At 37.0% G+C, this 17,086-nt stretch overlaps 1 protein-coding gene across 3 annotated transcripts in view; it reads right to left on the minus strand.

The window, feature by feature from the left end:
* The window catches only part of ASNSD1_1 (Asparagine synthetase domain-containing protein 1), a gene marked incomplete at its 3' end in the record, with an annotated part of 93,209 nt that extends 86,371 nt beyond the window's left edge, over positions 1–6,838 (minus strand). The window contains exons 1-5 of one of the 3 annotated variants that reach the window (XM_035731949.2): positions 6,703–6,838; positions 3,947–4,336; positions 3,743–3,907; positions 2,680–3,104; positions 611–691 (exon numbers count right to left, since the gene is read on the minus strand). In XM_035731949.2, the coding sequence (XP_035589515.2) occupies positions 611–691; positions 2,680–3,104; positions 3,743–3,907; positions 3,947–4,336; positions 6,703–6,750 (1,109 nt within the window). In that variant the 5' untranslated portion in view covers positions 6,751–6,838. Of the gene's footprint in view, positions 1–610; positions 3,908–3,946; positions 4,747–6,702 lie in introns of those variants that run through there. The other 2 variants (XM_051210753.1, XM_051210752.1) reach the window with 2 other exon arrangements.
* Between the last annotated feature and the right edge of the window lie 10,248 nt (positions 6,839–17,086).

Consider the following 17,086-nt stretch of genomic DNA (forward strand, 5'->3'; position numbering starts at 1 on the left):
GTGCATAAATTATTTCACTGTAAAGAGGTTTAATACACACACACACACACACAACGTCAACGGTCTTCCTCTTGACAACAGACTAACATTACTAAGATGCAGTTCTTGTAAAATCCTTTCCAGAATATCAGAATTAAACCATCAGGATCAAAATTGAAGGATACAAATGATTCTCATAACTTGATTCTAAAATATGGGACTTCACAGAGACACATAAAAGGGGTTGTACAGCTCTCACATTCTTCACTTACATAGCCACAAGGAATTAATAACGGAGATGCTGACTATTCTTAAAAATATCTTAGCAATGTAATGCCACAGCATATTCATCGGCACATTGTGACAATGATATTATCTCCTTTCGATTGCCAGAAGACCATCTCGACACAACAGCACACCAAAGCAGAGTTTATATATATTAACTAGCTTAAGGCAAAATGTCAGCCTGATACCAAGTTAAGTGTAAAAGCATACTGCTTGAAGATTACGCAAAATTGATTTATTAACCTTTGATGAAGCGATATGGATTGGCGATGCAAACCATCTCTAACTAATTGAACAAAGTCGGGAAGATGAAACTGGAAAGAATGCATCATGAAAATTAACTGACCTATTGTTAACAGAAACACCAGTACATCTCCTTTGGAAAGCGACATTAATCAGATCGATGGACTGGTCATCAGGAACAAATCTACAGGGGAATAACAACATGCAGAGTACACTTGTTTGCAGAAAATAACCTAATACGCTGAAACATGATAACCAAATAATTAATCATAAAAAGTTTCAGATGCCCAAACAATTATCTACAATGACTAACAACAAGTTGCTAAATTCGATAGCACAAATTAATAAGCCCGTGGTACAGATAAAACACTTACGTGTTTGTGAAAGTTAGTCTGATTTCATCGAACGTAAGGCTTTGCAAAATGATCACTGAAATTAATTGACGAGTAAATGGTGTGTCTTTCCATTATCAAAGATCTGAGTTTACTCAATATCTGTATCAGTGCAGTAAAGAAATGAAAGAAGAGAACTAATAGTCTAAATGGGTAGCTATAGGTAGCCTGTACACGATTTACAGTTTAAATTCAGAAGGAGCATATCGGGAATATAACCACAAGCATTTCCAGAATTCGAAGTCTGTATCTTCAGTTAGTCAGTAATATACAACGTAGAGCTTAAGACATGTGTATATAGGTTCAAGTTACCGTATCTTACTTCATAGTAAGATAAAGTGTATTTTCAACTGTTTGCGTTAGAATTAACACCACAGCATAGCCTGCTAGTATTAGTATATTTAATTAAGATTTCGTTACACTAATGATACGTTGAGAAGGCTACATTTCCAAAACAATCAAGAGTCCAAATACTAGTAAATTAAGATGATTTTAGGATGTTACGTTTTGTAAGAACTCAGCATCATTAAACAAGTAAATCAGTAGTAAAATTAAAAATCTGAGATAAAGATAATTCAGTGAAGGAAACTTCTTCCTGACGACATCATTTCCTGAAACTGTATGACTATATCTCTCATCACTTAACAAATTCTGATCACGTCCCACTAGAATTACATTTCAAAATTATTTACATAGTCAAGTGAATAAGCTCTAAGGGAGTACGAACTAAAAATGTGCCCAACCTAGAGGCTTTACAAAATCTCTGTCCAAAACAATCAAGTGTAATCTCTTATTTTACTACACCCCTAGCATCTATTCCATCTTTTTCTCTTGTTTCGTTTTACAAATTAGTTAGTTCTCATAGTTCTCGCAAATTTTTGTAACCACTATTCAGCCGCTATTATCACCACGCACTTTATTTCTTTCTCACACTTGTCAAGTGAACAACCATCACACATTTCTTCCTGACCCGTAATTTTTTTAAATTCTACTCTTGTACTTTGACCTTTGAACCATTTTTGTGGTAGGTCAAGTTTCGCACAAAATAAGATAATCTATTTTCCAATAGATTAATATATTTATTAGATCGCCAAAAATATTATCGTAAGGCTTCAGTAGATGAGATCGTCAAAAGAAAAATTCGTTACGCTGGTTTGTCTTCATATCACTTTCATTAAAATGAAAAATTAACAACAAAACTTGGGATAATACTTATACAACCCAGTAATATCTTTATTAATCAGTGGCATCTCGTTTACTCTCAAAATTTATGAATCACAATGACTTTGCACACACAAATTATCTACAGATTTAATAACCAAGTATAAGTTTCTATAATTAGCTCTGGGTCACACTATTATATGAGGAATAGTGATACTATCCAGTTAACGAATCCGAATTCAGTAAAGCAGGGTTCAAGCCTTTAATTCGATAGTTGAAGAGGTTGAATATAAGTTTGCTTAATATGTTTACAACCTAAAACCTTGTGAAATTCACTCAATGTCGACGGATTTGTGAGCGAAAATGTAAACAATATCCTGCTGCGCCAATTGAATTAGAAATGATTGAGTGGAGTAACACTAACAGTTTCAGGTTCTTATATGATGTAGCTGTTTCGTTATTTAATTTTTTACACTAATAGTTCTTAATTATTTCACTTTATGTAAACTATAAGGATTGTCGTGGCAACAAATACTAGCAATTTTTCAAATTTGAAAATGAATTCCCATTTAGGGAGAAAAAACATACCACATGAAAAAGTGATGTGTAACTGACAGACCTGTCAAGTAATGCTGCGATAACAGATGAGTCTAGACCGCCACTAAACAGTAAACCGAATAAAGAACCTGACCGATTATCGTCTAATACATCAGATACATTGAAAGAGTAATTTGTATCATATAGCAAGTCAAAGTTAACTGAATCGTGTATAACAGCAGATAATAAATCCAAAAACTTTTGTTGTACTTCTTTTAAAGTTGTGGGTATACACATATTTGTAGAAAGGCTATTACAATGAGTTTGATTTACATTCAAAACTCTATTAACTTTAAATGGGATATTTGAAGGGCACAGAAGTAAATGTTGTTCAGACCAAGGATATAGATTAATATCTGAGAGAAAAACATTCCCATTGTCACAGACGATTTTCGATACAAATATTCCACAAGCAGGTATTTCAAACCAATCCTTTGCATCTTTTTCCTAAATAAAAATTATTTCAACTGATTGAAAAGTATGAATTAGTTATCATTTTATCGCAAAATAAAAAAATAACCACATGACAAAAAAGAAAGGGTAGAAAACAATCTGGTATCTGAATACACATAGATACTTAAATGCAGATTTCATCCATTGAAGGACAATGAAATAAAGCTGTTGACTAATATATGTAATTGCTGATCAACTAAATCAGAAGCAAGCCTATTTATTCAGCTTATGGCGATCCAAAAAAAGAAGATCGTCTTGCGAAGTTCATAAAAAATGAATCCGGACTGATTAGGATGTGAGAACATCGATTCTACCTGCCAGTTTGTAACATTTCTAAGCTGGCTTCGTTTACAATTATGTCATCACTTTTTCCACACATTCATTTAAATGCTCTAAGGCAACTTAGGGAACTTTTAAACAAAAATATGTGAGGTTTTCTACTACGCTTTCAGTTAATAAGCTGGATGAACATTTGGAGATTTAGACTTAAAGTATCTATTATTTTAGGAAATTGGACGGAAAATAATAAACTCAAAAATGAATACAAACATTGAAGATATGATAATAGTGAAAACAGAACATTAAAGTAGCAAAGTCCACTGTTGAGCAGTTACATAAATAAATTAGCTTACAAGGGAATCCAAACTAATTTCCGGAAAAGAAGACTGGCTTGGAATAACAATACTTGAAACTGAATCGATACAAAATAATTCACTAGGTAGTCCTGAAAACTTTCTGGCAACAAGAGAATGACGACCGAATGGATCTCGAGTGAAATAAACCCTGTGTGATTCAACCTAAACGTTTTTAAGTGGTAAGTATTGATTATAACTTACGCTAACAAATATAAGTACAAAAGAACCAATCAAAGAATTGATTAAATTAACAACAGCATTTACGTTCTTTTCCTTAGAAAATGCATCTAGTAGAACCTGACCAATACTAATATTCTCAGAGTCAAAGTGTTTTGCAAGAGTTATATCGCTTGATGAGCGTATTTGGCCGGAGCAGAAAAGGATGTTGCATCCTGTATTAGATTGAATTAGAAATTGATGTGCATTTTTTGCAAATGGATCATTAAATGCAAAAAATGAACTAAATATTGAAATCCATCCCCTGGAAAGTCGTGCAGCTTTCCAATAGCTTGTTTCGATAGTGTGATAAAACGTTGAAGAAATATTAGTGTTTAAAACATCTTGAAGTTCGACTGCATTCAGATCTCTGACCTGTATAAATTTGACAGAGAAGTGTAACGATAAGATGTAGACATCAAATAAGTGTATTTGTAACCTGATTAAATGAGAAAAGGATACGTTCATGCGAAAAAAAAATTGGACTAATAACTTCCAAAGCTACTTGTGCCTTCAAACAACCTTTTGAAAATCGTGGCCAAAAGATAAGTAAGCTCAAGCTATTTTACACAAGACTAGACTACTTACCGATTTATGTTCATCTACTGCTAACATATTTATTTATTTAAACACAAATACAATCATAATAAGGGACCAAAAACACCTCACAAAATAAGGGTAATATTGAGGATGGCGGAGCCTCCTAATGCCCTGGTACGGCCAACAGTGGGGAGAGTTTGCTCTCCCTCTCGAAATGCCCTCACATGGTCACGTGCATACAACCACTGCCAGAGAAATCGTACTCACGGGAGTGTTGTATACGAAACTGAGAGGATGAAAAGCGAATGTCCGGCGCTTTGACCGGTTTGATGAATATGGAGGATCCACCTAAGGGAGTTAAAAAAAACCCTGATTTCAAACCGATAGTGAACATAGGCTACAGGATCCTGAGGGAACAAATGGAGTACGAACCAATTGCTGGTCACCGGCTACCATGGGACTGCATCTGACGTTGCTCCACTGCTTTGTGGATCATACCTTTAGGTCGAGGGTTCTGGGTGTGGCCCCCTAGTAAAACCACCTGTCTCGGTCTGGGCACCTAGGCAGTACTAAGGCCCACACACAAATTAAGTGGCTTGTGTGGCGCATATGTACCAATATTTGTGTTCACATAAATAAATAAAGAATGATGGTGACCTTCTGGATATTAAACTGGCTGAGTTGTTTGCAAAGGTTTAAGAATTAAAGTGATCCGACACCCTGGAATGAGCCAATAGCTGTCTCTATCTTTAGAAAAGTTTGCGTCACCCATGTATTAACTATCGAGGGATAATTCTACTTCAGACTGCGTCCAAATTTATGGCTTCCGCCACACTTCGCTTAGGAAAGGTTGACTCGCGAAGAGCAGGTTGGTTCTCGTTCTGAACGTATATGTATTGATCATATTTTCACCCTCACCGAATATTAGGGCCTCACCATACTTATTCCAGGCCAACAACCGTTGCATTTCTTGACATCAGGACCGCCTTTATTCTGTTGGACAGACATGTACCTCAGAATCGTCTATTCAAGAGGTGTCCCTGAGAAGTTTATTAACATCTCGAAAATCCTATATACAAATACTTCAGGGAGAGTGAGAGCATACATCTACCTCTCTCCATTGCTTTATTCAAGCAGCAGGGTTAAGTAGGACCGATTAAACGATTGTACTCTCTTAATAATGACCATTTTGAAGCAGGTGAGAAATGTGTGCATACGAGTGGCTAAGTGCCGGTGGTGACTTGGGTGATGAGATCAATTTACGTATACCGAATTCCAGAGATGTTTATGCCAATTTAGGTCATCTTTGGTGTGATCTAATGTTTTTCTGACAAGTTACTATAAGTCAACAGTCGCACCTTGACGTTGTAGAACAGTCAAGACACTCAATGGAGCTTAATGAGTAGTTTAACTACACAGTCTGATAGCGAATTAGATAGGTATTTAGAAGTCAAAATGTTTGAAGGTAGTTGAGTGAGATCGGATTACTGAGACAAGCTGCAGAAACGTAACTAAAAAACTTTTCAAGTGTAATATGATTTTAGTGAGCCTTAGTAGGATGGCTAACATAGGAAGAACGCGAGAGAAAATAGAATAATGACAATTAAATGTATGTATGAGCATTCGAAGGAGCCAGAACTCCTCCCAATGAAAAGCAAGATCGGAATCAAATCTGTTTTTGGCTAAGTAATCCTTTAGCAATTGCTTAAACGTATTTAAACCAAAGCAAATAGAAACCTGAGAAATAAATGCAATTTGTATACTACGCGAAATTAATATCAAACTATATACTCCTCTTCAGCGTTAACGTTAAATTATTTACCTTCCCCAAATATTAACCCATTAAATAGCCAGCTTTTCGCAAAACTTAATGGACTAGTTCACTACCACCCATATACTTAGGAAATTCGACTTAAGTACCTCAGAGCAACCATATTATTGGAGCACTCGACAAGTCAAAATAGTGGTTTATTTGAGGAAAATTTATCAACATTTTTTGCATGAACAGTTTTCAACAACAGTTACATATGAGTGACAGCTAAACAACATTGTTAACTTTCCCCGAAAAATTTACACTGAAAGCATTAATGAATATTCGTAATTTTACTTGATGAAAATGCTACTAAGTACTAATTCCTCCTCACATATACATGGAGTAAACTTTTCAAAATATTTCGATCCACTTGCTAACTTTTAAATACCTCAGAATTTTCTGAACAGTGGGAAACGAAAAGACCGAAACTCAGCATGAGCCAAATTTCTAAATATTGCTTCTCAGTGACCTGAAGGTCATAGCAAAATTATTCATCTCTGACGTAACTAAATATTATTTTAAACTTTCGACTTTTTTATCAGTGACCAACAAGAAACTTCTTGAACCATCTTTGCAGGTTTCTGAAAATTCGCAACTTTTCTATCTCCATTGGAGATTTTGTATGATTTTCTTAAGGGATTAGCTAGAGTAATAGTAGATTGTATCTTCAGTGTCTTCGCCACGGGCTAGCATAAACCGATTGAGTTCTTGGCTCTTGCTTCTCGTCGTTTCGGTACGGCTCCAGATATTTGATGAGGTTTAAATAGGTGGCGGTTTTGTTACTCGATTGCACTAATTCTAGTCAGTTCGATAGTTATTTGTGTATCTGAATATCCCGTGGTGTGGTCGAGTACGATTTTCTCAGAATAGTGAAGTTTCTGAGTACCAATAGTCATCACGTCACCAGGTTAGAGGTTGCTTGACTACAATGTGAAAGTAATAAAGTGATTATTTCAGTTCTAAGAGAAGACTGTTTCAAGAATGATAAATAAGTCTATTAGTTGCTAATAGGTAAAAAATTGGAAGACACAGGTAAAAGTGGTTCAATAGGGTGATGGTAATTTAAGGGTAAGTAAGTGTTTGTCAAGTCTCTTCTTGAAGCTGCCCACTAATGGGGTTGTGGTCACTTCAGCTGAGAAGGCATTTAAAAGGAGGGTAACTTTAAGTGGAAACAATCGAGGTCGTAATTGAGTATTTTCTTTTTGATATTCAATTTTTCGGGGGTTGCATTGAGGAAAGTGATGTTGGTGTTCTGATAATATGCTCGTGGGGATTTTCCATCTCTGCCTCATGTCATGGCGCCACCCACATGTTCAGTCATTCCTGAACTTTTAATGGCTGTGGTAAGCTGCTTATGAGACCACCCTGTAGAGGTGTATCCTGTTTTCTAAGTTTCGGGCATGGAGTATGGAAATCTTTGGTTAGTATTATTTGGTCAGATACCAGGTGTGACAGCTTTAATATACCCAGTATTGTCTCACCTTTTGCGGTGTTAGAACCTTTGGGAGTCAGTATATTCCTCCAATCATGTAATCCGTCCTGCTCTCATTGAGGCAGCAAGGTTCTGTCACCTCAGCTAATTCGGTACTGTGTGTTGTTAAAACTTAATGTGTCTGTTAATGTATTTCTCCTTTCCACTTCGTGTCTGATATGACGAAAGCCACATTTCAGCTAAGAATTTGATAGTCATATTGTTATGACCTTGAATCGCTTTTACCCCGTCGATACTTCGTCATGACTTGAGCTTGATCTGTCTAGTCTAGATTATGACCTTGGCGCGATAGGCTGAGCGGGTTAACCTTGAGTTTAGTACGCGTGAGTTCGAGATGGGGTAGAGAGAGAACTATTCTAAAACCTGATTAGTTGGCAAGCACGCAAGTGAGAGAAGACAAGACAGTTAGGACACTGAATTCTCTGAATTCGGATTAGTGAAAAAATGTACATGAATAAATAAGTGAATATCCTGACCACAACGTACGATAATTTGGAAAAATACAATTATGCCCGAAACTGGGAATTAGGGTAGAAAATAAGATGCAAAATATTATGTTTAAATTACAATATTTTCGGAACAAAAAAGGTATGGCAGTGAATGTTGCATAGAACGAAAGCTCATGTTATGTAGAATAAAATAGGGACAAAAATAAATATAAGTGTTTTACAAGGTTTGAATGAAATGAAATAACGTCCCAAGAAAATAGCTTTCGTAGTTGTCTGGGCTTCTTATTTCCCCGTTCACAACACATATCTGACTGAAAGCATACAATTCGGATTGATCCTAATTTACTCCTTAGTCTTCTTACGTTGCTATAAGGTCACTTGATAATTTATCTCATCATATGATGCTCCACTACCGCAGCGTCTGTCTTCTGGGTCTTAAGCAGACTGTTATTTAAAGTGTGTGAGATTTTTGTCTGTATATCGCGTTTCACTAGAGGGACAGTGGTCTTTGCGTTCTGTACCGTGAGTTGCTGAATAAAATCTACTGACCCAAAGATATGCTCCATGGGGCTACTCTGCTGTTGCATTACCAACCAAGGTCGGCCGCCACGACATCTGATGCGATTGGAGGGGTCTTATCAGGAATATTGTGGTGTTTGAATGGTCTAATGATACCTTTGTACTGGTTGAATGTTTGATTTCGAATTCTAAATATAATACATTCGTTGGTGCCTGTGTCTTCTTAATTCAATTGCGTTAATCCTGGAATTCCTAATTCATACTATAATTAGAATACTATATTGGCGTCGTGATGGAACCTGCAATGGAAAAGTTGGATATTCATTCAACTCCTGAAGCTATTGAGGATTATTTGGAAAGGTTCGAAATTTGGAGCATGACCAAAGAAGATGATGAGGATGTTAATATTGTGGCACACTTCCTCATATTCATTAGGAGAGAAGCGTACAGCTTATTAAAAACTTTAGCATATCCAGAAAAACCTATCTCACTCCCTTATGCAACTCTTAAAGTGCTATTATTAAGTCATGTAAAATGCACCAGTTTTGAATGCTGTGAAAGGGCGAAGTTTCATAAGATGATTCGTCAAAATGACCAAAAGGCTCGGGAATTCATCCTTGAATTACAGAAACAAGCTGCCAAGTGTAATTTCGGTGATCAACTTCATGTGCAACTGAGAGATCGATTAATTGCAGGAATTAACATACCGAGTTTGGAAAGAGAGCTGTTAAAAATGCCAAACTGTTCCTTTCAAGATGCTAGAACTGCGTGTATTAACTACGAAGCAGTCAATGAACTTGATATCCAGTCGATGAAGATTTCTAATACTTTGCTTAGTCGTCGTGATGAACTACAATCTCAGGGTCAATCAAACTTGCGTTCATTTAACAGTGATTCCTATTCTCGTGTAAATATGAAAGGTGTTTCAACGACGAATTACAAAGCAAATCACAAAGGTGAGATGAAGTTTGGTAAATGTTTATCATGTGGAAAGTTTCATGCTCGCAATTCATGTGTATTTCGTAATGCTAAATGTTTTAAATGTGGTAAGGTAGGACACATTCAGTCAGTATGCAAAGCTAATGTCCATTTTGCTTCAAGCTGTACTAAATCTTGTAATTTAAATTTCAATAATTCGGATGTTTCTAATGATCATTTATCTTTATCAACGATTTCAAAAAACAGTGCAGAGTCATATGGCAGTTCAGAGTTAGATGAAATCCAGAATTCTTGTGAGACAACAGTTCCTAATCAACCGATTTATCAGAATTCTCATGCTATTGTACCAGGTATGACTTTTCCTAATGATTCACATATTTCTAATGAAATTACTTGCAATATTGAGGAAAATATGTTAAATGAACCTAATCATGATCGGAAACCTGATGTGGTTTGGATAGATGCTGATTTTTCTAACGATCCTACGCTCTGCAATGACAGTCCTAATGAATTTCATGAGAATATTTCAGAGGAATCAAATCCTGATGTCATATCATATATTACCTATCCTCATAATGCATTTGATCCTTGTGAAAAGCCTGCTCAATGCGAAGCACGAGTACTAAGTGACCTCGAGTTTGATTACATTTCGGATGATTTCATATCAACTGCTGTTTACCCTTATCACAAAAACAGTTCTAATGTTTACTCTAAACAATGTGAGAAATATGTTTTAAATGAAGCCACATTATTCATAACTTGGGGATATAAAGATCCAACATTATTTCGTGGGGGAGGATAGGGTTGAAAAATCTATGGTTCATATTCTAGATATTAATGATTTCAGTACAAAACCGATATGCTGATTGTATACAATTCTAGGTGAGTCTGTTCCGATTTCGTTTGTTAATTCCAATACTAATGAGCACTTTCTAGATACTACAAAGCTTTTATCTTATACAATGTCGGACAGACTCAGGATGAACTTAACAAGAAGACGTACAACCGATTACAAACACTTATACTTCTATTTAAGCTGTGGCGGATGTGGTGTTTGAATGGACTAATGATACCTTTGTACTGGTTGAATGTTTGATTTCGAATTCTAAATATAATACATTCGTTGGTGCCTGTGTCTTCTTAATTCAATTGCGTTAATCCTGGAATTCCTAATTCATACTATAATTAGAATACTATAAATACGCTAGGCCTGAATGACCGCCGTTAAGTTCTCTCGACTTCTGAAGTTTACAGCCTTCGGACGCGAAGATTTAATGATCATGGAATACGACGGACGAGGTTGCCCTGACGCACTAATCGTCGTAATGGTGCGAAGGCCTACGCCACGTGATAGCCGATGTCTGAATTGTATACTGCGTTAGTGAGATCCGGTTCGAATATAATTTACCAGCTCAAGAACTCCGTGAATTACTTTGTTGGTTAGTTATTGGTTATCTGGTGAATTTACAGCTGTTTTTGTATCCAACTTGGATCTGAGAGGGTTCTTCACACAGTGTTCTCTGAGATAACCTCTGTAGCGTGTGCTAAATCCAAAGTTGCCCCCAGTTAAGAGAGCTTGTCCTTTGCTACGTTTTGGCCCTTATACAAGCGGCAAAGCCTGACTAAAGTAAAGTCCTTCCCCAACATTGTATGTCAGCCATTGTAAATGGCTGACAAACTTTCTAATAAATTGCTCTCCGACATCGGGACACTAAATATAGTGAGGGAGGTTCCTCGTCTTCAATTTTTAGAGTTTTGAGAGCTTTGTTTTCCCCACTTCCCTTCTCACTGCCCACTTTCTGCTCCTCATTGTAAACAGATTTAAAGGTATTAGCAACATACGATAATTTCATTGGTCTATGAGTTGTTGCACCCATAGTCGCGTGTTTATTTGAGCCTGTGTTCGACGATCTCGATACACATTTGGGGGTTGTTACGATTGCTTCCAGTGGAGTCTAGGGTTTCTCCTTCTGTAGATTCGTTAGTGTATTTTTTCTACACTGTCAGATAACGTACCAGAACCACGAACGGGTGTGGCTTACCATAACCATGGTGCTGCTTGAGTACTAAGGCATCATGGCGGAAGCGAACCCGGCTACCGCAGAACTTGTGATCAAAATCTGTAACGCTAACTAACATGCTGTACAATGGTTGTTTTTGTGTTGTTTCTACCCAGTAATCAGGACAAACTGCAAGTTAGTACGCCATTTTCTCCTTTTGTGTTAATTAGTCTTATCAGAAAAGGAAACCCGGGAAAGAGTGTGGTTCAAATTATTTGGTTTGAGATTCAGTTTTGGTGTCTGAGTTTAGTGATCCATCTAGTACATATTACTATGAAGTTATTTAACTGGTGTCATTTTGAGCTTTCTTAGAACCCTATTGCTAGGAACGGAAATTTTTGAACTACTATTAACCACTGAATTTAGACCTTCACCTCTTCTAATCGTCCTTGTAGTTATATTGTAAGTACTGGTGGAAGCGCTATTGCTGCGCATGCTACATAATAGAACGGAAAATGGAATGTGGATCAAAGTTTTGAAGGGTCAAAATTATTGAGATAACTGATTATATACCACATGAGAATAAACCCTGAGAGTAACATATCCACAAGTGTCTACTGTCTTTCTGTCTATCCAGTATCAGCATGCTTCTCGTGGCTGGCGAATTCTCATGTTAAGTGCACTATCTGACAAGCAGAATACATAACTATCACTATCCTTAATTCGAATAAAACAGAGAACAAATGGCAATATGTTGAAAACTAAGTAGACATAATTTTCCTTTCATAGTCACACAGTTCTAGATTGTTGATAACTTGTTTGAAACTGCAGATTTAATCAGGATTCGGTTCGTTCAAGTAGTCATATTGAAACTACTGATCCTGTTCAGCTCTAACAGAATCCATTCACTTGACTATCTTAAACATGCCTTAGATGCACTGCACTGAAGTCTAAACAGAACATCACAACTGTTCATTAATTGAACAGCCTTTATGATATTTATTCAGAGTCGGCTGTCAAACGATGTCCTTGAGTATATTGTTGCATCATGCCCAATGGTTCTCTACCTCATAGCAACCAATGATACACTTCATACCGGTGATCTTTTTACTGACAAACTCCTTTGTCCCTGATTCTTGGTTTGGCTGGGTTTGAAATCATTCGATTATGAAAATATGGAAAATATCTAAACGTCCTCGAAAATTCTCCACGAACCCAACCATAGTTTTCGTATATGTTTTTATTCATACATCCAACTGTTACGCTAATAATACCTAAACGAACGTTCAGCGCAACTGTCAGTATACGTAAGAACGATGTTATTTAGACTTGACATTGTAACACATCCGAACTATTGTAGTTATTCTACTTCGGCGTCGTACTTTATTTTATGAAGTATTGTTTCCTCGTGGCTGTTATCTAACAGAGGATTTCGGTACATCAATCGGCCGTTCAACTACTCGACGATTTAAAACTTGTCCAGTTCAGTAAGTGGTCTGACGACAATATCATTCGCGCGAATCATCAGTTTATGCAGTCGAGCAAATCTCCTGCAAACTGAAAACGATATTGTCGCCTCTATCCCAACACTGACAGCGTTTTTCACGGGTATCATTGACATGAGTCCAGAGTGACACTCTTGGTTTCTTATGTTCTTTTCGATATTTTTATGTTCACTTACCGAACAAACACGCAGAACTCACCGTTAATCATCTTTTAGAGACTGCATCGTGCCACGTTTGTTGTCGATTTGTAGCCTTCGAACCTTACTGACTGTAACAGCAGTCATCGACTTTTCAAACTCTGACTACAAGTTGGTCAATAGATTCGCACAACGAAATCACGACCACTCTTCACGGTTATACTTCTGTATTTACGGTTAGTCTGTTAGATATAGATATAACTAGAATTGAACACTAATTAATAGCTGTCAACGACACTGTCCGACTTACAAATCTAAATTAATGACTGTACAAACATGGACATCGATTGATAATACATTTATCCTACTATCGCTTTAGCATCACTACTCTTGCGGCAGACTTAACGTTCGTCATCGGAGGAACTGAATTACTTGTCAAGGCTATATATTTCAGCGCGAATTGATAGAACAATAAAACGTTTTGTTCTTTTCATTATTTCTATGGTTAATCAATTTATGTTTAAGCAACGTCCTACTAACATATTATGACTCACTGTTTCCCGACCAGTTTCTGCCGCCTCCTTTCCATTTCTTTTACAGATAAGCAATACCTGGAGGATTTATAATATTCGTTTGGCACTCTCCGGCGCGCAACTGCTCACAACATGTTTGGTACCGATTCAAACGGCCGTTGAATCTGGTGGGGAGTATTGTAGGGCCAGTGAAATGTCACCGAGCCCTAGCCAAATCATCCGGCAGTTGGATCACTGAATGTCGAACAGATCATCGCTCCCTGCCAAGGTCATGTACAAGCAACGCGCATTAGTTAATCATATGCCATGGACAGGCCCATGCGGCAGTGGTCTTACTTTCGCTTGTATCTACCCTAACTAATATATTTCTGTAATAACGTCCACTGTGTTGTACAGTCTTCAAAGCATCTATGGTACCTTGATACGTCAATGGGGTAGTCCACGTAAGGTGCTGACCATGAGGTGTGACTTCGATGTTAGCTAGTTTGTCACACCATTCACGTCTAACTCGAGTAGGCCTGCAATCATTTTCGACATAGATCGTCTACGTTGGTGATCTACACTGGTGAGCAAGACTTCGAGTATCGCAACCTATCACTATGATCTTTATTATTGCATTCTATACTTATTCTTTTTCATTTTTATCATCGCCTATGTCAATCTATTACTGTGAACTTTCGTTGCTTCATGTCAATGTTGATTAGCATTTAAACCTAAATAATTAGTCCAATCGATAGATCTAACTAATCAACTACGTTTATAATCGGCTATCGTGGTTCTTTAACAAGCATTACCAGCATGTAAATGCTCCTGTGTAATATGTCTGTTAAAATATAAACCACTCGTGAGTATAGCCACAAGGCAACACGAACGCACATCTGTTTGTAACTTATCCACTGGTATAAGCGAGACAAGGTTGACTGTCGACTATAAATCCATCATTCTGCTTAACCACTATCCACTAGAATGTTTTACTTCTTTTTACCACTGCCTGCCTAATTCCCAATTGTTGAGTTCCATGGCCAAACAGAGGATACGAATGCTAGAAATTTACGGTGAGTTTGAACTAAAAATTTTCCGCAGTCTTAGATCATCTACGTTGGCGATCTACACCGTGAATGCGGAAAAAATGCTCTCCACGTAGAAATATCCAGTGGGGCCGATAAACCGATTGCTTATCGGAGCAATCTAACTCTTCAGTATAAGCGAAGAGTTGGGTATTACCAAAAGAAGTCCTTAACGACCGTTGTTAAAGCAGACAGATATATTAGGTACCATGAAACTTATAATTTTTGGAATTCAGAATGACTGGTTTGTGTAACCTCTGGATTGACCAGTCAGGTTCTTGTAATCTCGGATAAATCAGGACACTACAAGTTGATGATGGCACCGACACAAAGTGAAGATAAATTTATGTATAAAATGTACAAAATACTTGAATAGTTTTATTTCCGGTCATGTATGTGAAGGAAGAGGCTCAAGGAAACAGTTATATTTAGGTTGAGAAGAGGGACTACCAAAGGAGATGGGCTGTTGGACCATTTGCTTTGTTCACTGGTGTAAACATTTCTGCCATACCATATTGTGACCTCGTTTACGGTTGTGTCGTGTGGGAACTGCAGTTTTCGATTGAAATCCAGAGTCAGCGAGAATATCCAACAACCATATGAAGACTTTTATTTTTATTACTGTTGTGTGGACAGTTGTAATTGACATTTTGACAGTACTGTTTTATCAGTGAATGAACTTGCTGAAATTATTAAATAAACATACGCTTATGTCACTACTCGTTCAGTAGTTCTAATTTGGCTGTCTCACTTAGTTAACTACATCGTATTACATTCTCCACAAGGAGGTCCATATTGCTACTGCGAAAAGAACAGATTTAGAACAAAAAATGTATAAACGGAATTTTTGTCTACGCACATTTATGCATGCATAAAAGCGCATATAAAACCCACAGAGTTTTTCCCGTTTTCCTTGAGTACATACGAATCTCTTGAAACACGTTCAGAAATGTGAAATAAGGTGAGTAACAGGATCAATGGACAAACCTTATGAAGATCGACGTCAGCGAACAACTAAAACTCTAGTAGAATAAAGACAACAGCAGATAAAATCATTCCAATATACGCGATAAATACAGTATCATCCAGGTCACCCCAATAAAGTAATTTTGTATGACGCCCATCAGAGGGCCTACATCTAGTAATCCTCAAATAACTAACGTTTAGATGATCTCACCCTTTCACACCACAAGTCCCCAATGCCCAGGTGCTCTCCCAGTCCATTTGACCCTGTGGTGTTAACGGCTCTAACCACACGATCCTCAAAGCTGGATATAAGATAACTGTGAGAATTCAAATGTAAAATTTATCTCAGACAGAAGTTCAGTAATAATGTACGTGGGGATAATTAATCGAAGTGACATGACTGAGCTATGTAAGCATGGTCACTCTATATAACCTCTTGCCTTTTTGCATCAAATACATTGCTCTATCTTCGACCTAAATATGTTTTCTAGAAGTTCAGGATATCATATTTCTGATGGTTACGATCGGGAGTGTCAATGTAAAGAATAATGGAACTACTATGTAAGATCGTATGGATCAGGTAGTTGCATTATGACAAGTCTGCAGTCTTGTGATTCGGTCAATTATTATAGTAGCAAGGATAAATGTGCTAATATTGAACCAGTCCACAATTCTACAACCACACATCTCCCAACTGGAAGTTTAAGAAGGATATTGGGCTACTAAATATTTAAATATTGACCATCGTTTTTTCATGTAACTGCAGTTGAACATATATACACACATTCGGATCATGAAGTTTTTATTCCCACCAAGTCTTGCAGTAAATCCTAGTTTCACAGTATTAACCTACTCTACCGTGTTTTGGCTCACATTATCTTCAGTTATTTATTAGCTTTCATATTTTCATTTAATTTCCTCTCCGCCTTATTCATTTGCTGATTCTTGTCTTCAGTTCATCCCTTTTCAGTCTAATCTTATGTTCTTGAGTACCGGTAATCATATGTATGGCTGAAAATACAAAAGCATCTGGTTTCAGGAACTCTACTGTCCTGAGACAAATGGGATTATACTCAAAATATGTAAATTCACAACGCCCATGTTAACGCCTCTGGTTATCAAATTCAGATACCGGATAATTTGGAACTGGGTTGTTGTTCAGTCA

The sequence above is a fragment of the Schistosoma haematobium genome, chromosome ZW, assembly GCF_000699445.3.
Source record: "Schistosoma haematobium chromosome ZW, whole genome shotgun sequence".
Classification (NCBI taxonomy): domain Eukaryota; kingdom Metazoa; phylum Platyhelminthes; class Trematoda; order Strigeidida; family Schistosomatidae; genus Schistosoma; species Schistosoma haematobium.